The sequence below is a fragment of the Cupressus sempervirens genome, chromosome 11 (genome assembly GCF_028749045.1).
Source record: "Cupressus sempervirens isolate cs-2001-9-10 chromosome 11, ASM2874904v1, whole genome shotgun sequence".
In the NCBI taxonomy this organism is placed as follows: Eukaryota; Viridiplantae; Streptophyta; class Pinopsida; order Cupressales; family Cupressaceae; genus Cupressus; species Cupressus sempervirens.
This window is the reverse complement of record NC_143128.1, coordinates 799,174,070-799,199,565: the sequence shown is the minus strand read 5'-3', so window position 1 is coordinate 799,199,565 and position 25,496 is coordinate 799,174,070. Positions and strand designations below refer to the sequence as shown.

The 25,496-nt window shown below is 35.9% G+C and overlaps 1 protein-coding gene across 2 annotated transcripts in view; it reads right to left on the bottom strand.

Moving 5' to 3' along the window:
• LOC149531997 (putative casein kinase II subunit beta-4) overlaps nt 1-25,496 on the bottom strand; it is a 52,787-nt gene that overhangs the window by 10,877 nt on the left and 16,414 nt on the right. For both annotated transcript variants that reach the window (XM_089809119.1, XM_089809120.1), the window contains exon 3: nt 16,909-17,130. In XM_089809119.1, coding sequence (XP_089665245.1) covers nt 16,909-17,130 — 222 coding nt within the window. The remainder of the gene's footprint in view (nt 1-16,908; nt 17,131-25,496) is intronic.

The window sequence follows — 25,496 nt, the reverse complement described above, 5'->3', positions numbered from 1 at the left end:
AAACTAATATTTAATTTTTTAATGTAAATCCAAAAAATTAAAAATTAAAAATTAAAAAAAAATCTTTTGAAGGAAAATCTTTTTTTTTTTTTGCTTTTCCTCTCTGAATCCAACTTTCACTTCATAAGAAAATTCATCCTCTAAATTTTCTGATTTTTTATTTTTTTTGCAAAATTTTCAATTTTTGCTTTTCATGATTTTTGAACAAATTCTAGTGCTCCAATCAATTTACGGGAGCGGGAGCGGGTTTTCTATGAAATCAAGGATTTTTCTTTTGCACAATATTTCCCTACTCCTTCATATTTGCGCTCCATGATTTTCGGAGCAGGCTTTTTATGAAATGGCGGATTTTCCTTTATTCGTCCACTCCTGCTAACTTGTGCTCCATGATTTCTGGAGCGGGCTTTTTATGGAGTGAAGGATTTTCCTTTATGAAATGTTTCCATGACTCCTTCAAGTCTGCGCTCCATGCTTTATAGAAAGCGGAATTTTCAAGGAATGAGGGATTTAGTTTTTCCGTGACTTCTTCAAAACTGCGCTCCGTGCCTTAATGGAAAGCGGGATTCTTAAGGATTGGAGGAATTTTAGTTTTTCCGTGACTTCTTCAAAACTGCACTCTGTGCCTTAATGGAAAGCGGGATTCTTAAGGATTGGAGGAATTTTAGTTTTCCAGGACTTCTTCAAAACTACGCTCCATGGAAGAAGGAAAAAAAAAGCTAGCAACAAAAATTTTAAAAACAGAGAGGGGGGCCCCCGGCTGGGGCGATGGTGATTGGCGATCACAACAGTATCTAGCAGTCTATTTTGGGGCACCCTACACATCTACAAAATTTTGGAGGGTTTGCCAAGCTCCTCAAAATCATGGCGATTGCTCTCAATATTTGTCTATGTCTACATGGAAGGACAATTTTTGTTATCCAACATTAGGTTGGACATTTTCTGAATGATCTTGGTCAAAGGGTTTGTAGACTTTGGGAGGGATAGTGGTAGACTCAACTCAGTCATAGAGTCAGTGGCAAGTTCTAGTCTTTTGTTGCAAACCATATTTAAGAAGGGGACAACCTTCTTTATTTTTTTCTAGGCTAATCTTCATCATTGACATTATGCAAATACAGGGAGGATCACAACAACAGTAGAATGTTCTTAAGGATTTGTAACAACAAAACACATAGTCTTCTGCAAAGTAGTTGATAGAATGACCATTAAGGGAGGGTATAAGATTATTTTTAGTATCGTGGGTTCTTACTAAATTTAGCCATTAATGGCCATTTAGGCTTATTTAGGGTTTTCTTAGTTTAATCTATTTTTTGACATTTTTAATTGACAACTTTTTGGTTTGCGCTAATATTGGCATTTGTAAAACTCTATTTAAGTGCGCATTGTCAATTTTGGCATATATATATATATATAGAGAGAGAGAGAGAGAGCATCCCCAAGAAAAAAAATGTTGTACCCATTGTCCTCATATCAATAACAAAACTGGCAAACATAGGTTATATTATTTAAAGCTAGCTGAAACCTTTACAGTTGATTGGATGGACCAAGAGGATATATGCTAAATCCTAAGTAGAGTTATATTGTTAGATAAATCCAAACATGGCAAGGACATGAATTAAGGGTAAAATAATAACTAATCAAGAGGATAACACATCAATATTGTTTAGAGCATGCTGGTATGGCAATATTTTCCCCCAAGTCCACTACAGTTGGGTGTGGCCTCAATACACCGACTCACACAAGTGTGTGTGTGAAAGTGGGGCATAGTGCAAATATTCAGTATTCTTGGGGATTGAATGTGCCCTCACTGGATCTGCAATAGATGGATGTTGTTATGTTAGCAATAGTCTCCTTTGTAAAGGTATTGATCATGTATTTTCTCTGTTGTCGGATTCGCACTCTTCAATCCGGATTCAGGTTCAGGTTCGCACAGGCTTAGATTTGCTTCCATGTTCATTGCAAGTTCGGGCAGGGTCCGGATTTCAGACTTAGGTCTATCAAGGTCCTTGCTGGCACGAACCTGGGCAAACACAGAGGACCGCAATAGTAGGGTCCAAAAAATGAAATAAAACAACTTAAAATAATGTTTTTTTAATATATTTTTTGTGTAACCCTAAAAGGAGCCTAATAAAAAACATTTCACTCATCTAATCTCTCATTTGCCCTCTCATTTTGGTAATGCCCATTTTGCAAGTTCTAAGAAAAGGTTGTAGAGATTGTTTGTTCCAATGATGAGGATCTAGATATAGTTGCAACCTAGGATGAAACCATTGATCCCTCATTGTTTGATGACCCATTTGACCCTTGAAGAGCATTTGATACTATGATCATTGATAAACTATTAAACACTTGCCATTTATCGTTATGTTTCAAACTTTATTACTTGATGAACTACTCTATGTTTTGAAATTTCATTTTGCAATTTAGTAAATCAATGCATGATTTACTTTACAATCATGAACATAGATCCATTAGTGGGTATTTAATGTTTATCTTAGACATTTGGCATTGAACAATGATCAAGCAACATATATCCATACTATGAAATGACTAGGTTTTGCAATTATGCGTGTTTGTCTTATTTTTTGTAAATATAATGCGCGCGTGCACACACACACACACACACTCACGAATGAACCCACCCACAAACCCAAATGGCAAAAAAAATTTGCCCGAACCAATGAACACGAACTCAAACTCAAATCCATCCCTGCACACGAATCAGTAGCTTAGTTAATATTTTATGAAGAATGGTTTTCTTAGATGGAAGAATCAAAGGAGAAGAAGAGGATATGGAGATGGATCGTAAGTTCATGCAGTGAACAATTGTAGCTAACTGAAAAGGAAATTATAAGCCAAAATGTCATCTTTATCATTGTAATGAACTTTAAGTTTTAAATAATGAATGCCCCAATAAAGCTTCTACTTCTATAATGTAACAACCTACAACACAATGGTAAAGTTGTGAGCCTCTCATCTGGAAGGTCTTGGGTTCAAATCTACTCAAACATAACAAATAATAATAATTCATCTCGACAACTAATAATGAATCTTGGCTCAACTTCAGCCCATTACTCATCCACAAAATAAAGCTTCTACTTACATATAACAAATTTATATAGTAAATATTATAATATATAATAGCTTAACTAATAACAAATGCATATGCTTTATGAATGCTTTATTTATCAAATTCATTAAAATTAAATATAAAATTAATATATCACAAATGTATATAAATAGGCAAAAGCCTACAACTAGGGCCAGAGGTCTTGTTCGTACTATATGCAAGGCCTATCGGGTTTCTCCCTGAGATTGTGTCGCATTAATGGCGTCTTCCTTGCCAGGAGAAGTAGGTGGATCTACCAATGTTAATAAATCCATTTCTTCCTTTGTTGGAGCAAAGGATTCAATGCCTAGTAATCTATTGGTGTCTAAGGATAACATTCCATTGACATCTCGAACAAATTACATTTTGACTTTGATAATACTCCTATTTATTGCCCGACTACCTACCTCAAAGGTGTTAATGTGTGTTATTTGTGCAAGAAGGAAGGCCACAAGAGGCAAGATTGTCCTATACTTAAGAAACAAGTCTCCCCCCCCAACCCTAACTCTAGACCAGACTTTGGTAACAAACAACACAATTCCAATCTTGTTTCAAACAAGCCCAGTACCTTGACTCCCTCATTGGAGGCCGACTCTAATCCAAAGGAGCATCCACCTGCGCAACGGATGAATCATTCGGGGGGCATCCATGCTTCTCTCGATAAGTTGAAAGATCGGTTTAAAGGAACCCCTCCTCCCCCTCCTCTCAATAATTATATTTCTAAGGGAATGAAGTGTCTTCCCAAAGCCCAAGAACTTGATTTCAGCCTTAGCAAAAAGAACATAAACACCACACCCAAAATGCCCAGCAAATTGCTCAAGACGGGATTAAGAAGAAAGTTGAGATGGCTAAAGCTGCCCCCCAACCTCGAGGGAAGACCTGTCAAATTCCTCCCCCCAGTTCAGGTAGTACCTCCTCTTTACCCATCACCCAACCCTCCACTGAAAGCATGGATGGGGGTTCTCAACTAGTTGGCTTGCATAGCATCCCCTTGCACCTTCGATTTCTACAGGTCATTCTAGGGGAGATGGTGAGGATAAGCCTCTCTCCTCCAAAGACAACAACCATTCTGAGGATGACCTAAATAGGTTCAAAGGATGACCTGAATAGGAATCCAAGCAAGAAACCATTGGAGTTTGAAGCAGGTGAGATCGTCATAAGAAAGAGAGGCAGGTCTTGTTAAAAAGTAAAGTCCACCAAGATAACTAGGTTTGGGGGGGGGAGGGTGTGAATCAGTCATGTAATTAAAATAACTCTCAATATCCTTATTAATTCTGAAACATGTAAACATTAGATGCAACAACCATACACAATAACACCATATTTGTTAACTAGGGAAACCCTTGATCAAAGGGAAAACCCCGGTGCCTAATATACTAATATAAATGTTCCTTGTTAAATGACGGACCCTATTAGGAGTCAATTAAATACAATCAGTAAATATGAGTCCATGTTAGGTGACTTGGAATCCCTGTTACGAGTTGAAAGGAAGACAAATCGACCCACTATCCAAACCGATTTTGTACTATCCTCACTGAATAATACAAGTGTACATCAACAACTGTCCAACACCAGCTTCTCTTGCCAAATACAATTCCTTGTAAGCTCAATGTGCCTCAATTGCACCAATCTCTGCTCTAATCCAAAAGATATTCGCATTCAAGCTCGCACAATATATAACATGGATATGACTACATATCACACTTTACATCCAAGGAAATAATCTTTTCTTTATACCATTGGTGCTTTTTTTGTAATCTACACTTCCTGCCCAATTCACATCAATGTATGCACATAAAGGGAAATCATTTGATCTGTCATACCATAATCCATAATCAGGTCTGCCTTTCAAATATCTGGAAAAAAAAATTACTATTACATAATGTGTCCCTTTAGTATCTGTTTGAAATCTTGCCACAATTCCAACTGCATTAGCTATATCAGGTCTAATGTGTCAAATATTGCAATCCAACAATCATAGATCTATACTTTTTCTGCTCAACAGTAGGGGATTCATCTTTGCTAGACAATTTATATCCGGCTACCATAGGAGTTCAACATGTTTACAACTTTCCAAACCAAATTTCTTCAATAAGTCTTTAAGGTACTTAGCTTGTGATATGAAAATACCATCTTTGTTTTGTACAATCTAAAATCCCAAGTACTTCATCTCACCAATCATACTCATCTCAAATTCTTTCTTCATCTCTTCTAATAATACCTTGCTTCATCATTTCCTCGAAAAATTATGTCATCCACAAACACTTCAACAATCAATAAGCCACTGCCATTCTTTCTCAAATATAAATTACCATTAGCATTGCCTTTTAAAAATCCCAAGTTTGTCAAATACTTATCCAATCTTGCATACCAAGCTCTAGGTGCTTGTTTTAGTCAATACTATGCCTTTTTAAATTTGCAAACCATGTCCTCTTTATCTATCAAAGGAAAACCATCAAGCAACTCAATGTATACCTCTTCGTCTAGTTCAACATTCAGAAAAGTTGATTTGGCATCCATTTGATAAAGTATAAAATTCTTGTTAGTTGTGTATGCCAAAAACATTCTTACTACTTCTAATCTAGCAACAAGTGCAAAAGTTTCTTCAAAGTCAATTCCTTCTTGTTACGAGTAACCTTTACATACCAATCTTGCTTTGTTCTTACAACCTCACCTTGTAAATGCATCTTGTTTCTAAATACCCATTTAGTTCCAACAACATTCTTCTCCTTAAGTCGAGGAACCAATTGTTAACATGAATGCTGATGGTATCCCTTTGAGGGAAAGGGAATATCCTAAGAATTGGAGAGTATTAACATGTTGCATTCATGACTGTGTTTGTCATTGATGTCAACATAGCAGTAAGTTTGTGAAGACTAGCAAAGTAGCAGAGAGAGATCGTAATTATATGGACAGAGTTTTGATATACAAGTAAGGCACATTTAAGGACATGTTGTAACTTGTGTCCTGATGATGAGGTTAAATGAGCAGAGTCTAAATCGAAGATGTACAGAAGCTATAAGTAATTTACAAAGAGCAGTGCAAAGATAAAGTACATGGAAAGCAATTTCTGATTATCCTATTATATCTTCTAACAGAGATATAATCTAGTGATGCACTCAACCAATAACAGATGACAGTCTGGTGGTGACGTCAGCGAGTGCGCAAGTCCTAAAGTCGCACGTGTGAAGCTTTCTATATACTGTGAGCCGACAGTGCTACTAATTAATTATCTTATTCTAATTAATTAGGAAAGCCTCAAAGCTGACTCAAGGAATTATTTTGAAGATAGGGCATAAAGGAAAGATGTTTTCCTTGTTTGTAAAATGCAAATTGAATATATGTTCTATGCGAAGTGCAAAGAGGAGTGAAGTGTTAGGTGCATGCGAGTAAGCGATCCAAGGGATTATTGGATGCGAAATTTGTAATCTGGTTACAAGATCAAAAGGAGCAGAACTCCTGTTGATAGGACAAAGAATGAGGAAGGAAGTACAATTCTATTCTATTATTCTGCAAGGAATAATACAAAGATCAATTGGACAGTGGGTTCATTGGTCTTGCCCTTGAAGCTGTTTGGACAGTGCGTCCACCTGCCTTCCATATCTCCTAACAGGGTTGGAATCTCCTAATAGGAACTGATATGTATTGAATGTTGTTATAGACTCTTCACAGGGTGCATCCTCTAACAAGGAATATTTATATTAGTACATCACCTTGTATGTATCATCCCCACCGAGGTTTTCCCTCTAATCAAGGGTTTCTTTAGTTAACATATCTGGTGCTATTGTGCATGAGTATCTTGCTGTGGTTTCTGATTATATTGTTCACATGGTTAAGTTTGATTAAGGTTGATAATTGTGATAATAGTTGGATAACCACCCCTGCCCCCCCAATTATATTGGTGGATTGTATTTCTAACACCAATTCCCATGTTTTCTTCTTCTCAATCTACTCTAGTTCTTCATTCATAGCTTTTATCCAATAATCATCTTTGCAAGCTTCATCAGCATTCTTAGGTTCAACTTGAGAAATTAAGCATAGTTCTTCTTAAACCTTGTTTCTTGTCATAGCTACTATGTCTTTGCTACCAATGATCAGTTCAACAAGGTGATTCTTTATCAAATTTCTATTCGATGTCACTGTCTCAACTCTAATTTTTTCTCTAGGTTCAGTTCTAGGTTCTTTTCTCTGTTCTCTATGTACTTCTCTTTGAATTTCATTCTGCTAATCAATATCAGTCTCATAAAATAATTCTTCCTCAACTTTTCCTCTATTAGGCCTTCGATTAGTCTCTTCATCAGAATCAAAATCAAGTAACCTTTCATGAATTCTAAACTTTTCGTCAACTCTCACATTAGCGCTCTCAACAATAGTCTTAGTTCTTTGATTAAAACATTTATACACCTTGCTTTCCAATGAATACCCAAGGAACATACCTTCATCACTTCTTGAATTGAAGTTTTCAACATCATCATCTCTTTTTATGTAACATTTACTTCCAAAGATTTTGAAATACTTTACACAAGGTGTATGTCTAAACCAAAGTTCATAAGATGTCTTACCAGTGCCTTGTTTGATTTGTACTCTGTTCATAGTGAATACTATTATATTTACTACTTCTCTCCAAAGGATTTTTGATATATTGTTTTCAAGCATCATTGCCATTGCTGCCGTTGTTACTGTTTTGTTTCTCTTTTCTGTTGTCCCATTCTGTTCATGTGTCTTAGGATCTAAAAGTTGTCTTTTTATAACATTATCTTCACCAAAATTGTTGAACTCATTTGAAGCAAACTCTCCCCCTCTATCAGATCTCAAACATCTACTCTTCAAAACAGATTCATTCTCAACTCTACTCTTGAATCTCTTGAATTTCTCAAAAGCTTCAGATTTTTCTCTAAGAAATGCTACCCACATCATTCTAATGAAATAGTAAAAAAAAATCATTAAATACCTTTCACCATAAAATGTTCGTCTTTGAAGCACTACTCAAGTCTGTGTGAACAATCTCCAACTTTTGTTTTGTTTTGCCATTACACATTCCTTACATACCGTGTTAGTAGCTTTCACAATCTTAGGCAAATCTCTAACTGCAAATGTAGTGCTGACCTTTACAATGTTATAACAAAATCTCTTATAACACAACCAACTGTCATCCCCTTTAGAAACTAAACATGTCATCTCAATAGGATTCAACTGAAATACATTACCTCTTGTCCTTGTACCAGTAAAAATCAATGTGTTATTTTTTTCTTTGATAATGCAAGTCTAATCTGAAAACTGCAACTGATATCCCTTGTCAACTAGTTGTCCAACACTCAAAAGATTATGTTTCAAACCATCCACAAAGTAAACATCATCAATGTTAGTCTTTCCATCAAGTGTAACAGATACTTTTCCTTTTATATGACAGGTTGCATTATTTCAACCTCTAACTACTCCTCCGTCATAGCTTTTGAGTTCAACAAACTTAATCATATCTCTAGTCATGTGATGGGAACAAACACTATTTATAATCCAATCAGACTTCTTCTTTTCACATTGTGATACTGATGTTTGTTCTTCTCTACATCTGAAACAAACTTTGAAGGCAAGATTGTACTTATTTTCCAGACCTCAGCACAATATACTTTTGCCCAAATAATAAGCAGTTGCTGGTGTGTAGTCTTTAACGTAATCATCAGTATGGTGTGTTATCTCAAGCTATATTACTGAATGCTTATCAATTGCCACATTTCAGTTCAACAACTATTTATTCTGTATTCAATGCAATAAACATCATTACCTCCTGTCAACTGGAACTTGGTACTGCTGAAAGAAGTCATCTTTGATATAGTCTCTGCATCGATATATGTTTGAGAAGAGAGATGCACATTCGCAACTCCTCTCACAGATCCTATTGCATCAGAATGAACTATTTATTCAAATCTTTGCAAACCACTTCCATAGTGTCAATGTAAAACTCTGAGTTGGGAGGGATGATTCCAATCTTGTACGTCCATGTCTCCTTCCATAGCTGATGTGGTTTGTAAATTATCCTTGGCACTGTCGACTATCACTTGTGAAGTCATTGTCTTATACTTACTGATTGAAAATATACACAATATATACTGCCCTCATTGTACATACATACCACTGCTGCTTCTATAACGGTCAATTTCTATTCACTGCTCTGTTCACTCTTATTACACCATTATTATCACTTCATTTAATAAAATCATGGACTCCAATATATATATATAAGTATCCCCAAGTCATAATGCTTTGAACAATCTGAACCTGCAACCCTGATACTAATTTCTCAATGGATAAAAGTGAATGATACATATATTTACATTGCTATCTTGTTATGATCAAAACACTTCCTTGTTCCTAGTGAATATGAAGATTCTCCCCTTGGCATGGCACTTGGGACTATGACTTGTGAAGTCATTGTCTTATACTTACTGATTGAAAATATACACAATATATACTGCCCTCATTGTACATACATACCACTGCTGCTTCTATAACGGTCAATTTCTGTTCACTGCTCTGTTCACTCTTATTACACCATTATTATCACTTCATTTAATAAAATCATGGACACCAATATATATATAAGTATCCCCAAGTCATAATGCTTTGAACAATCTGAACCTGCAACCCTGATACTAATTTCTCAATGGATAAAAGTGAATGATACATATATTTACATTGCTATCTTGTTATGATCAAAACACTTCCTTGTTCCTAGTGAATATGAAGATTCTCCCCTTGGCATAGCATTTGGGACTCTAAATTTTGCAAAAATTTAGAGTTCCATCAGACTGCATATCACACTTTACATCCAAGGAAATAATCTTTCTTTTATACCATGTCCTAGAATAAATTATTGAGTCGGCCTTGAGGCTTTCCCAATTTATAATAATAATATAGGACCAACTTAAGATATTAGAATACATGTTACAATACAACATTACATCTTTTTCACAATTACAAGTAATCTGTCATCTCAGAGTCTTCATAACTTCATACTCGCTGATCATTTGATTATGCGTGTTTAACCAAAGCATCTTCAGCATGTCTTCAACTTCTATCTATGTTTGCTCGACCAGATTCCATCTCTGTTAGGAGATAAAATCCAAACATCAGTACCTGCTTTCCAGAAATGCTATCTGAAGGCTGCCTTCACCAAATCCTTCATATTTTCATATGCGCTCTTAGTTGTAGCATCTAGACATATCAAAAATATAATCCCACGTGCGCATAAGCTGTTCTTCAATCCTCAAACTGCGTGAAGCCAAACTCTGTTTGTTGTTCTGCCAGTCTTTACAGAATATCCAGAATGTTGACATCAATGACAAACTCTGTCATGAATGTGACACACAACCAGTGAAACATGTCTCCAATGCTGCTAGGATACTCACCCATAGGAGTACCATCAGCATTCACGCTAAAAAGTACCTTCTTATTAACAATAACCCCAAGCCTGCTAAGACCCCTAAGAACAAACTACACTACTGCTTCCAGAGCTTTCTGGCTCCCATGGAGACTGATGACTAAGTAGTTATGGGATGAAGCTGAATTGTGCTTCCTACAGTGTCAGAGGGCTTGAGTCTTCTGATAGGAAACTTGTTGTGAAGAGATTTCTAAGAATGTGTAAGGATATTATGTCCTTATGCTTCAAGAAGTTAAATCGGTAGGCTTTACCTTGGACATTGCATTAAAATGCATATGGAACGATGTTGTAGCTTTCTCAACCAGGCACCTGAAAGGCAATGTGGGAACCTCTATACGTATTGGTCCTGCTTGGAAGAAGTATGTCAAGTGTTGGGGTTACTCCCCCTGCAATAGGGTGGTGTGGGCTAAAAAGATATATGACAAAACAGAATTTGGAATCTGCTCTGTGTATGCCCCTAATGACTATAATGAAATGGATTTCAGAACTAGATAGAATACCTTGGGTGCTTGTTGGGGATCTCAATATGATTGACAGACCCCAAGATAAGAATGAAGGCTTGAAATTTGAGTAAACAGGAAATGAAATATTCTTTCAGAACAGAATGGTGAGCAAACTCAACCTATTTGATCCTCCTGTGCAACTGAAGGAGGAATCCAAAGGGGTGTGCTATACTTGGTCTAATTTTCAGAGAGATGAAAAGAGGATATCTTGTATATTGTAGGTTGGATAGATTCCTGAACAAACAGTTTTTCAGTTTCAAACGCCCCTTGATGATAATTGTGTTAAAGTCCTTCCCTTCTCTCTCTCAGACCACCATCCTATCTATTTCAGTATTCTACTGATCCCCAGCCAGGATGAAGGAACTAGTAAGAAACAGGGGTTCTCTCTTAATTCCTCTCTCTTGCAAGATGAGGCTGTCTTGTCTTCTATCAATATCATCAATTGGTACAACAAACATTTTGTGAGACATAGTAATGAGGTTGATAGATGGGTGCAAACAACGAAATCGTGGTAGAATATGTTTAAGGCAGTGGGAAGAAAGAAGGCCAAGGACGCTAGGAGAGAGGAAGGTTGTTTGTTTGAATCCCTTCAATACGCAGAAAAAGTTGCACAAGATAATCCTTCAGATGCACGGCTGGTGGACGGCTTTGCCTTCTGTAGAGATTCTCTCAGAAAAGTTCACAATAGAAAGATCAGAGGTGCCAGAGTGAGAGCTAGGATCACTTGGTTGAATTTGGGTGATAGAGGGTCTAAATTCTTCTTTCATACACTGGACAAAATTTCTTGCATCTGTGAAGAAGGTCTCTCTCTTACTTCTCAGGAGGATATTCTGAAGGCCTTCTTCGATTTCTACAGTAATTTATTCTCTACGGAAGACTTGGGAGGTTGTCAGAAAGGAGATAACAGGGATCATCCCAAAGGTCTCCGAAGAGGATACCATCATACCTCAGCTTTAGGTAAAGAGCTTCAGTGGATGAAATCAAAGCTGCCAGTTAAAGAGCTTTATAACTCTCTGCTGAATGAGGAAAGCAGGGATGCTTCTCTGGACACTCAAAATAAGTTGGAAAGCTCTGCTACCTCAGGCATTTTTATCCTCTTTTCACCATTAGGGTTTCTAGAAAGGCAGTTGGTATGTCTTCTGATATTTGTATTGCCTCCTCTAAGAAATAATTTGCATCTTTTGTAGGAGCTTTGAGGCATGCAGCAGCTATTGGAAGAGACTTGTGTAACTGAAGGTTTCCCACAACTCTAAGAAGCCTTTTCATTTGAATGACATCAATGAGTTACAGAGAAAATTTTGTTCTTGGAATTGTGGATTGATGTAGCAGAGAAAGTCAATACACATGCCCAGATTGAGTTCTGGTTCACGTCATTTAATTTTTAAGAAAAATTCCAGATGTACACGAGTGAATGACCAAAAACTCTCTCCGAAGCTGTAGTTATTTCTCTTTGCCATCAAGGCTTTAGTATCCTAGGCTGACAAAGTTTATTCTTGCAGAAAAGCTGTGGATCTGGTGTAGTGTGCCTCTATCTAAAGCCATGGTTCCCAAATCTTAAAACTCTCACGGAAATCTCAGCAGCTTCACCAGTCTGAGAAGGGATTTATAAACTGTGTCTTTGTGCTTTCTTCTTAATTGGAGTGTATTGGTAACTCAAGGTAATTTTATTTTCATCTCCTCTATGCATCGTATCTTTCTGAACCTACCTTTGCACAAATTTTGGTAAAGTTGGATATGTCAAAGGACCTTCCCATAGCAATTTAGTCCAAACTCAAAAAGGTTGCACGGAGACGCAGGGTACTTGGGTACTTTGGAGATGGGTATGGCTAAGGCTATTTTTTCAAAAGAAAAGACAGGTTACATTGGGTATGTTGAGTTTTTTATATAATTTAATACTTTATAAAAAATCTGAAGATATTATGACATTGAGTATTCTAAAGAAGAATCGTGATGACATTTACTGTCAATCATTAACTTTGAAGATTAAGTACACAAATTTGAACGGCATAGAATCCTTGTATCAAAGTTCCGAATTGATCAGTAATTGCATATTGAAATAAGTCTGCTAAGCATCAAGATGATACACAAACAAAAAAAAAAATCATAAGTCTTAATTAATGTTGTTTGCTGTGATGCTCTCCAATGAGTACATGGTACAAGTTACGCATACCAATACCTGGTGCTTATCCTAGGGGTGTAAGTACAAGTACCCATGCAACTATGGTCTAAAGTGTATATCAACCTTTGAAATGTTATAAACAGAAAAGTATGATTTCTGATATTAAACAATGGAGATGTCGTATTCTTAAACATAAAAGTACAAGTCAATGTTTCTAAGCTAAATAATCGTTAACTAAATACCAAAAAATGGAAACTAACTAATAAAACTAAACATACTATATATGACCATTAGAGATATTATCATTCTAATAACCTGCCTTAACAATCATCATGCCAACTACAAAAAAAGTATAGAAGGCTGCCTCCTACTCTTCAAAAGACTTTGCAACATGAGCCTGTTGTTGAGACCCTCCTTGAATCTACAAAACTTTTAGAAATGACAAAGTACTCAAATCCGTTCAACCTGATGTTGGGTAACAAAGCTATCCCTTTGAGATCAGTTATTGAAACCAAAAAAACTTGAAACAACAATTTTGTGCCCAAATCAGCAAACCCTCCAAATACAATTTTATCAAAAATTGCAAAATAAACTGCAAGAAACACAATTTTTATGGAGAAAAACACCAAACCCTAAAACTGAAGTCTACAAAGCACAATTTTTTTTCAAAAAATGGCATTTTTTTTGTGGAAAATTTAGAAAACCCTCCAAACGAGAACCCATGATTTTTTAGGACAATATATGCAAAACCTGGAAAGAACTTTTGAAGATTAGTTTGAAAAAATCAAACAAGATTTTAAGAAAAAAAATAGATCAAAACCCAACACCAAATCTGAGACAGATCAATATACAAAACTTCATTTTTGTCGAAAAATGGCAAAACCCTTTTACGAAATGATTTTTGAGGCAGAAAAATTGCACAAAATCAACAATAATTTTTTTATGGACAAATTATAAAGCCCTCCTAGAATTCTTATGGGAAAAATTATGAAAAATCACAATATAATATTTGAATTTACAAACATAACATAGATTATTTTTTAACCTAACCACATGAATTAGAATTCCACAAGAATTCACAGAGTTGTGTTCCAAACTATGCACATCAGTGTGTGGCATGTAATATTATGAAATGGCAAAAACTCAAAAGGAATCTTAGATGCTCTCTGTCCACATTGGTGGGCTGACCTCACATCTTTAACACTGGCAGGAATCTCCTTCCATATGTTTTTATTCTTAGTTAAACCTTCTTTTACAGCCTTAATATCTTATGAGACATAGCTTTATCATGACCTCTTGCAGCTACATTAAATGTTATGTTGCATTTTTCACTTTATGTAATGGCCCAGGCCAAAACACTTATACAGATCTGATTTTGACCTCCTACAAATGCTTGTTATGTAAAACAATGATATCAAATGACACTATTTAAGTCAGATTATGAATAACTCAGATTTAATTCCTGTTACACGTTATCATTATCATCACAGTATGATTGACAAACAAAAATATCAGATATAAATCTTGACTTTCTCTTATTACAAATTAAAACTGAGTGACATTGAAATTGCTTGGAACATTGGAAATTACAAACTTACAACAGAATTAAACTTTCATGTCATATCCAAGACAACAGCAAATTGACCCACTATGTTGTGGCTGAAATCTGTGATCAATGTAGCTCCTACGGAACTTCTGAATTGAGACGGCTTCAAACCAAAGGGATTTCGTCCTCTCACTTCCAAAATAAAAGGGGATTTGTTCTCTGAATCTCACACATGAACACAATTGATCAATCATTTTTTAGATAGGGCTTTGTGTAAAGTAATTGTCGATGATGCCTGAATGGATCTGTTCATTCTTTTATATCCACCACAACAACAATAGTGCGGCCACAATGTGGATCTGCATGTAAAATTTGAACAAAGATCTTTGGTGGGAAACTCCTACCTGGAAAATTTATGGCACCAAGACAAGACAGAATTTGACATTACGACATGTGCTGGGGATTTGGAAAGAGAACATGACCGAAGGCAAATATATTGGATTTGGGGGGAGGATGGAAGACATGATAGAATGAAGAATTCTTAAGTTTCTGATAGAAAAAATGAAAAAGGAAAATGGAGCTGTAAGGAAAGACATACTCAAAAGGGGATATCCAGGAACTAATGCAAAATTAGAAATAGGCCTCAAAAAGGCTCATCAGAAAATAAGGGGAAGAGTGTACAGCAAAACAAGACTGCAGGGGGGCATGAGAAAACCGGCCCACTAACATTTTTCTTTTAAAACATAAATAAGAAAACCCATCACCGTGATTTTTTGTGGGGTACAAAATCAGAAAGCCTACCCACCCCAATGGTTTTTGTGGGAAAATATTAAAAACCCACCATCATGATTTTTAGGACAAAATCATGGAAAATGCTCACACAGCAAAAAGCAGGTCACAGCTGTGGCAAACAAAACTTTAAACAACCAATCAAAAATACCTTACGTGGCAAACCATCAGACTTTGAGTGGTAAATGACCGTAGAAAATGGCCAACCTTCATCACACAGTAAAGCAAGAAAACAGTTTGTGTAGAAAACAGCATTTGCAAGCAACATACAAGTACATGCAACCCACATAACCCTGGCCCTCCCATGAGGGAGTTAGACCGAAAAAACTTGATAGTTTGATATTTCACTATTAAACAATGGAGATAAAGTCTCCTTAAATAGAAAAGTACAAGACAATGTTTCAAAATGAAATAATCATTAAAGGAATATTTAAAATAGAATCTAAATAATAAACTAAACCTACTAAAGATGACATCTGTTATATCCATGCCTTGGAAAATCAAGAAGTCCCCTAGATTGGCATCCTAGTAGGAAAGTGCTTAACATTTCATTTAAATGTTGATAGCCCCATGCAAGAGTATTCGTTATCCAAAGGTACAGATTCCTTAGGAAAGCTACCCCTGAGTGGCTACCCATCATTTGCCCAAAGCCCAACTTTGGATGTGAACTCCTCTCCCCTTAAATCTGCACCTAAGCGACCAAAATGTTTGAGCCTTTGGTAGATTAGAAAAGGATTTTAAGTTCTATCGTAGCTGTAAACTACTGCTATTAAGTAAGCTTTTTACAGAGGAGTATCATGCTTCCCAAGTGTCTACCTCAATGGTTGTGCTTTTTGGATTAAATAGAGGGGGAAATCCCCTGTAATGAAAGGGATGAGAATTTAGAACTTAAAACCCACAAGAAAAAGAGGATAGAAAGCATGTTGAGCGCTAGGTAGCTTTTTCACTATTGTAATGTTTGGTTTAAGCTTCCCAGTTTAATTATTATAGCAATAGTAATTTTTTGTGTCCAGTATATGTCTTTTGTAATAATTCTCCCTTAGGGAGCAGATGCAGATAGAACCTCAAATTTGTCCATCAAAAAGCATATATTGTGTTTATATGCATAGTACTAGCACTGCTAGCTGCCATATCCACAAATTTTACTTAAAACCCCCCCTCCCTTTATCCATTCCCTTGTCCAAAAACTCCATGAAACATGGGAAAAAAACACCAAAAGAGGCCTAAAGCAAAAAACCAACAAATAAAATAGAGAATATTTTTTTCTAATAAATACATAACATATAACAAAGGTATTAGCAGATGTCAAATCGCTAGCATAAAAGTTAAATAAGTGCTACGCAATAAACTTATAAAATATAATGCGATATGAAGTTATAATAAAACAAATGTTATTAATGTACTAACCATTTGCAGATTCTACATCCAAAATCAAGTCAAGGGCATGTTCATAGTACGGGACTTGACTACTAAGTCCACTGAGGTTGAAGTTATCTTGAATATACTCATCATCAACTTCACAAATAAACTCATTGCCTCTTAAATTGCAGAACCATGATATCCAGGATGTATCTTCACCATCAGAGCCACTAACATCTGACTCCTCAGTGTCTGTCTCTGAATCCTCCTCTGGAACATTGCCACCCAAAAACAAGGACCAATTAGAACAGGCTATCATATCCATATTAAATTAAGGCAGAAATCAGAAACACAAAAGAATTGCAACAATTTGAACTAAACATTAAAATGAACTAAACATAAAAACGGAAACCAATAATGCCAAATTTATTGCCTGATTACAATTATACAATTACTAAAATGTGTCAAAATCAACCAATGTAAAATGTTTTGCTTTCCAGATATTTCAACTAGGATCTTTAGTTACATTAGTTTAACATGAGAAGACTCGTATATATGTAATGTACAGAAAAACCACATCAACAGAAGATAATGCGTAGATATCAGATGTTTTTGTAATGGAGTTATCATTTAGAATACAGTCAAATATAGTTGTAGACTGTGGCGAAGAAATGTGGCCTCAATCTGCAAGATGAGGCAAAACTTCCACATTTATAATTGATATATTTGGGCACAAACTATTCAGATCCATCATTCATGCTGCATTTAAAAATATGAAGCAGCACTGTGGGGGTTTAATTAAGCCGGTAAAGTTAATTGCCTGATTAAAATTATACAATTTCGAAAAAGTGAGTCAAAATCAACTGAGGTAATATATTTTGTTTTATAGAAATTTCAAATACGATCTTTGGTTACAAGAGTTTGAGATGAGAAGACTCGTAAATATTGTGTAAAGAAAAACCACATCAACAAAATATAATGCGTAGAGATCGGATGTTTCTGTAATGGAGTTATCATTTGGAAGAGAGTCAGGTATAGCTGTACACTGCGGCAAAAAATATGTGGCCTCAATCTGCCAGATGAGGCAAGACCCCCACATTTATAATTGACATATTTGGGGTAAAACTATTCAAATCCATTGTTCATGCTGCATTTGAAAATATGTAGCAGCCCTGTGAGGGTTAACTAAGCCGATTGAAGTTGCAAATCTGATTTACATGGGTTTTCAAATATAAAGTTAGTGCTGAACAGCTGGGATTCGACATCCATATTTGGCATTGGAATAGTCTACGCTTGCACGTGTTGAATAATCAGCCTCAGCAAACAGGTAGTGCTGTATAACTTTACAGTTTGTTTCGTCTTTATTGGTAGATAGGCTAAAACAAGTCTTTAATTCAACTAATCTATGTTAAAATAATGAAAACTAATAACATTAAAATTGAAAATTGGCCAGCATAATTTAAAGCTTTTTAAAATGTTCCACAGCATTTCAGTGATAGGGACACAGGGACAGAAGGGTATTATGCACTTCTGGGGCATTTCCTAGAAGGCCATTTATAGGGGACAGCCAGGGACACACACACACACTTATATATATGCATTTCTTTTAATATATTATCATATTATAGAGAAAAAGGAGAAGAGAGATTTATGTCAATTACTCATAACAACAATATCAATATGTAAATGAGCCATAAGACCAGTAGTATAACAGCATAATAAATTTCAGTTAAGCATTTTAACAGCAGTCTCAAACATCAAAATATCACAGACTGTAAAACTAATCCTCATGGGGCTATCGATATCCAAAGACTGAGAACCATCCGAGTCACTATCACCCTTTAGCAGAAGTGGATCCTCTAGTGGTAGCCACTATGGAGAGTGGCTAACAGGTCATGATATATAACTTTACTGTTTGTTTTTGTCTTTATTGGTAGATAGGCTAAAACAAGTCTTAAATTCAACTAGCTAAGATACTGATGCACCTAGGAAAGCAGTGGAGGCAGAAGCAGATTCTGGGGGAGACAGAAACAGGCATGGAAGCTGTATGGATGCACATCAGGAGGCATCCACAGGGCTTTCCTTCGCCTCCTTGAGCATTCATGGGCCCAGCAGGGAAAAATGCCAAATTTTGCCCTAAAATGACTTAAAGCACATTAAACATGTGCTGTTGTAGTCCCACTGCCAGAAACAGCACTGATCAGAGGGGAGAACTTAACGTAAATAAGATTCTTATAGAAGCGTGAAAAAAAATTGGTAAAGGCTTATAAAACTATTTTTTTCTTTTTTGGCTCCCAAACCCTAAAATGGCCCTAAAAGAGACCATTCAATGATTTTTCATCTCATTTTGTTTGCAGCTAGGCTCTCTTCTCATTTGGTCTCCATTTTGGCATTTTGAAGGCAAGGTGATTGTTTATGAAGAGGATTGTTCGTGGGGTGAGAGATAGCTTCCACAAAGGAGTTTTAAGCATCTAAGATAAGCATTTGATCTCATTCTTAAATCCTTTAATCATTTTTTTGAGATTTTCATTAATTTTTTCAAGTTTTTTTCATCTTTAAAGAAATAAAAAAACGAGTTTAGCTATCTATTTTAGTATTTTTATATCATTTAATTGCACATGTATGCTTGATGTTCGCAGAATTTTTCTAATTTAAATTTATTTAATTTCTTATCATAGCAAGAAATTAGATTGTAATGTGCAAGAATGGCAATCACCAGCAGTCAAAGTTCAGTGGGAGGACAAGGAGTCAATAGTTTAAAAATTGATGCAGGATTCCCTTTATGGAGGCATACCACAAGAAAATCACAAGTTTCAAGAGGTGGCTCATATACTTAAAAGTATAATTATTCTCAAAGTAAAAAAGGCAAACAATAATACGGGCCTTTTTGGCCATGGAATGGGAATATGTACAGGTAAAGATGGAAAGGGGATGCCTAATGCACAAATAGCTTCATATGCAAACGAACAAGTTGTTGATAAATTGGTTAAAAGATAAAAACAAAGTTCTTATCAATCTCCATCCGAAAAGAAAAAAATGCAACTACTCACTGAACCAATTGTATCGTCCAAACATCCATTCCTACAAATTCAAGTACCAGGAGAGGAAAAGGAAGAAGTAGAAATTACTGCCCGCAAAACAGGTCCATTGGACACCACATTTAAAATGGAGGCAAGAGAGTTTGTTGATCAAGCTACTGCATGTTGCCTCTATGCCAATGGTCTTCCTTTCAACTTGGTGAGGTCACCATATTGGAAGGAAATGGTGGCAGCCATCAATAAAGCACCAACTCTATTGCCAAAGTGTGTTCCACTCTATTGCAAAAAGAGACGAATTTCATAGAGAGAGATATCCAATCAATTATAAATTCTTGGAAAACTTTTGTTGTTTCTATTGTTTCTAATGGATGGAAAGATATAAGAAACCACCCATTGATTAAAGTGATTGTAGTGTCCACCGAAGGGGCAATGTTTTTGAAGGAAATTGATTGTAAAGGGGAAGTAAAAGATTCACAATTCATTTCCAAAATTCTCATTAAGGGCATAGAGATGGTAGGTAGTGATAATGTGCTCCAAGTGATTATAGGCAATGCCAAAATTTGCAGATAATGTGCTCCAAGTGATTATAGGCAATGCCAAAATTTGCAGGGGTGCAGGTGTGTTAGTTGAGGGCTGGTATGCCCATATTTTTTGGAAACCATGCACCGTACACTCCCTCAACTTGGTCATGCAACAAATTTGCACTTAAATAGATTGGGTGAAACAAATATACCAAGAGGGCGAGTAGATACAAATGTTTGTGACAAACCATCACATGTCACAATCGATTATCAAATCATTCTCCAAATTGGAGTTGTTGAAGGTTGTAATTACTAAGTTTAATTTATTTATTTAATTTGAATAAATTTTGTCATGTTCAATTATCAAATTGTATATAGCTTTGCTTGATATTTATTGACATATTGTTGTTAACTTGCTTAGGTTGTTGAGTCCATTTGCATCTCATATTGTTGTTATGAAATGACTTGTCAAGCTTCAAAGGGTGTTGAGCCAAATGGTTATTTCTAACCAGTGGGGTATATGAAAGGCTTCGAATTTAGAGAGGGCCCAAAACGTTAAGGCATTGGTCTTGGATGACAGTTGGTGGGCTAATGCGCAATTTGTATTGGATTTCACCAAGCCTAGCATAACTATGCTCTACTTTGCTGATACATTTATCCTTGTATGGGGTATGTGTATGATGGCATCGACACAATGATTGAGAAGGTGAAACTTGCCATACAAACACATGAGAATGATGCCACAGAATGTGAAACTTTTTGCAATAAAGGGGAAAGTCTCATTCATCATTGTTGGGAGAGGATGAACAGCCCATTACACCTCCTTGCATATGCCTTATCTCTGAGGTACAATAGTGAGCAAATACTTGCTATAACAGATAGAGTAACACCATATGTGGATGAAGTTGCTAATGGGTACTAGAAAGCTTTTGCAGGACTCTTCCAAGATGATGACATGCACAAAAAAGTTAAGACAGAATTTGGCTTATTTGCTTCGGGAGCAAACTTAGTTCAATTGCAATTTTAGACCAATACGACATGGGAGTTATTGCATGACACTACCTCTATGGTCAACCATATAAGCATCTACAATCTCTTGCAATCAAACATTTGTGAACTATCAAATATGAAATATCTTGAATCTTGATCAATGGTGAATTATCATACTATCAAATGATTTAATTTTGTATATTTCTTGCATTTCTTTGCATAATATATATATATATATATATATATATATATATATATATATATATATATATATATATATATGTCTGTATGTATGTATGTATACGCACATCCAAACGCATCCAAAAGCCTAAAAACAAAACATGCATTTGTGCAACCGCATCCACACACGAATCGGTAACTTAGCTCAAAAGAAGTGATAACTCGTAAAATCAAAATTGAACATACAAGTTTTTACAGAAGTTCCATGGTATTTTGAGTATGGGGGCAGGAGGACAGAAGGACAGCAGGGTATGCACTTTTGGGCCACTTGTAGGGGTCAGCAGGGGGTAGTAGTACACAAATTTAAAAATGAAGAACTTTGCATAATATATATGTATATATGCATATGTATATGTATATGTATGTATGTATGTATGTATACATACATACGCACATCCAAACGCATCCAAAAGCCTAAAAACGAAACATGCATTTGCACAACTGCATCCACATACGAATCGGCAACTTAGCTCAAAAGAAGTGATAACTCGTAAAATCGAAATTGAACATACAAGTTTTTAACGAAGTTCCACGGTATTTTGAGTATGAGGGCAGGAGAACAGAAGGACAGCGGGGTATGCACTTTTGGGCCACTTTTAGGGGTCAGCGGGGAGTAGTAGTACAAAAATTTAAAAATGAAGAACTATATGATTTTTTTTTAATATATTATTATAATATAGAGAGAAAGATAAAGAGAGAGTTATGTTAATAACTCATATCAGCAATATCGATATATAAATAAGCCATAAGAGCAGAAGTATAACAGCACAATAAATTTCAATAAAGCATTATAACAGCAGTCTCAAACATCAAAACAACAGATTGTGAAACTACTCCCCATTGGGGCTATCAATGTCGAAGGACTCAGAAGTTCAGAACCATCCAAGTCACTATCACCCTCTGCCAGAAGTCGATCCTCTAGTGATAGACACTATGGAAAGTGCCAAACAGTAAATATTTTCAAAGCAAATAAACAACAACCATACAATGAAATCAAATAGTGCACTTTTTTAATTTCAAAACTCAAGAATAAACAAAATATTAAACAACTGTAACTTTTAATGTATATTTCATTGAAAATATTTGATTCTCATACACTTGAAATCAGAATAGCTGTTTTGATTCTCATACATTTGAAATCAGAATGGCTGTTTTGATTCTCATACATTTGAAATTTAAATTTACTATTTTGACTCTCATGCAGAGGTATAGAAGCAAAGAAAATTAAAGAGGAAAATTTATTTGTTGTTTTGTAAAGCTCAGAAGCGTCCCCATGCTGTACCGGATATGGCTAGCCGGTCTCAAACAACCTGGGGCATTTCCTGGCATTTTGGAGGTTTAAGAAGATACTGGATACAGGATGGGGACATCCCCTCAATGTCCCACCATCCATGAAACAGCTAGACCACATGGATGCTGGATTTTGGGCCAGGGGACTTGTCCCCGTGTTTCATTGCTTTTTTGAGCTGGGCATCTTAGTGGGCCTCTGGGGTCACAGTTTTATGTATCTTTTTCCTTTTTTAAGTGTGAAAAAAAATTCCGCCCTCCAAGAAAATTGAGAGATATCTGCATGTACTATGAAAAAATTAAAGAAAGAATTTGAAATTACTAACTTGGGATACAAAAGTCTGATACTGATAATGGATCACAGAGTGTGATCCAAAATGTTGAAGCAAAAAAATGACACAATTGAAACCAGAAGCAGTGAAAGCAACTATGACAGATTGTAGCAAATTAATATTCTTAATCGGTGCACCTAAATTATTGCTCGGGTATTTATGTGATTCAATTGCCCAAATATATGTTCAGCACCCAACAAAAATATTTAAATATATTAGTGAAATTCTAAGCAGATTTGTAGTGTCAGATTGCAAACCTCTCAACAATCCCATGGAGCAAAACTGTGGTTGAAATTAGATGATGAGGTAGAATTAACAGACACCTTGTTGGAAGTCTGGACTACCCAATGACAACTAAAGCTAACATTGGTGTGAAAATCAATAGGTGGCGGCAAAGAGAGTTCTTCACCATCTCATGGGAACTCCCCTCTGTTAAGTTTTGAACCAGAATATAAGATTCCAACAAGTGAAATACAGAAATCAAAAAATCACAAGTTCACAAGAGGTTGTCCTGGGAAAACCCTCCTCTCCAAGGGAAACAACCCAGCCCACAAATAAAGATACCTTTATTCAAGTTGCCAAAACAATTACAAAATATCTGCACCTTGTGAACATCCTCAGCATGACAATCAATAATCTCAGATTCGACTTTGCCCACACTACAGTCATAAGGCATCAACACAGCTCATTGATCACACAATGATCGGATGCAAACAAAAGAGAGTATCAGATACAGTTCACGATACAGGATAGAACTAATAATCTACCCATGAAAAAATAATCTATCAAATGCTTTGCACATACACCATATAAATTATATTGACTGCAAGGAATGATGCCGATAATAAGTCTTAGAAAAATAATAAAATTCTATTCACTGTTGGCAAACTCAGGTAAAGAAAAAATGAATCCTTTGCAAGGAAATGAGCCGTAATACAATCCTGAGCCAAATCAACCAAGAATGAATAAATAGGAAACGAGAGTACTTCTGCCATTACAAACATTCACCACTAAATTATGATAAGAAACAGCACACTCAAACGGCACAATGGGAACATAACAAAACAATATAACCCAAAAATGTTAAATGAACTCCACTACAGCTGTAGACTCCTCAACAATGCCTTTGAACAACAAATATGCAAATAATAAACTGACTCAACTGCTGCGTCATGAGACACGGAGCTAGAAGAGATAAGACAAGAATGGCAGTGCCGATAGATTGAACATCCATATAACAGGAGCAGAAAGGATCATCCAATCACAATCATACAGGAGCAGAATCGAACATTCAAATAATATCGTGGAGAAAAGAGAAGGACCAAACAAAATACTTGATGAGGCAGACCAAAATTGCTAAGGAATGCACAGAAGATCAAACTTGGAGATTGCATCAATTATCAGACGTAGTAGATCTCTATTGCTGCTACATATTTTCAACAGACTCTATGGTCTCAACTATTCTGACATGGCCAATTTCAGGAGCTTGCTTACTGCAAAAGCCAACACACAAGTTGAATTGATCTTATTAGCCCTTGAGCAAGCGTACAAGAATGCTTTGAAGATAAGCCCAACAGCCTTCATAACCCAAAACACATAAATTCCAAACATTTCAGTTCCTACAGTTCCTGTGAGCTTAACAATTTCATCAGCCAAAGAATAAATTTTAGCTTCAGATACAGCTATCCTGTGAAGCCCAACTGCACAGTGCTTGTTTCAGTCCAAACCAAAAAGGAAAGGTTATTCTGGCTAGCCTGCTGACGTTACTCTCTTGAGTGTTTGGATTGCACAAAAGAACTATACTTTTGTATTGCTCTTCGATTTTCCTTGCATCCCTATTTCAGATATTCTGTCTCCTAAATCAGCCTTACACATGGCTTAGAGGAGTCAAGTCTTCAAAAGAACTGACTGGTTAAAGTTTTAACTAACTAATTTTAATTTTAAACCTAATCCATTTTGAATCAAATGTAGCCCAAGAGATGGTGATAAGTAATCATGTTCACAAAGATGGTAAGTCCTAAAAACAAATTACAGAGAACAAATACACAATAAAAATGCTCAAAAACAGTAACACATTTTTAGAGAGGTATACCCTCTCCTGTGTTGAGGTTTACCCTCTCTTGTAATGTTACCTATTATAACATGAGAACTTTCTAAATTGTAGTGATAAAACACGAGTACCACCAGCATGTGGAAATTATGTATTGTATTAGACACTCCACTTTACA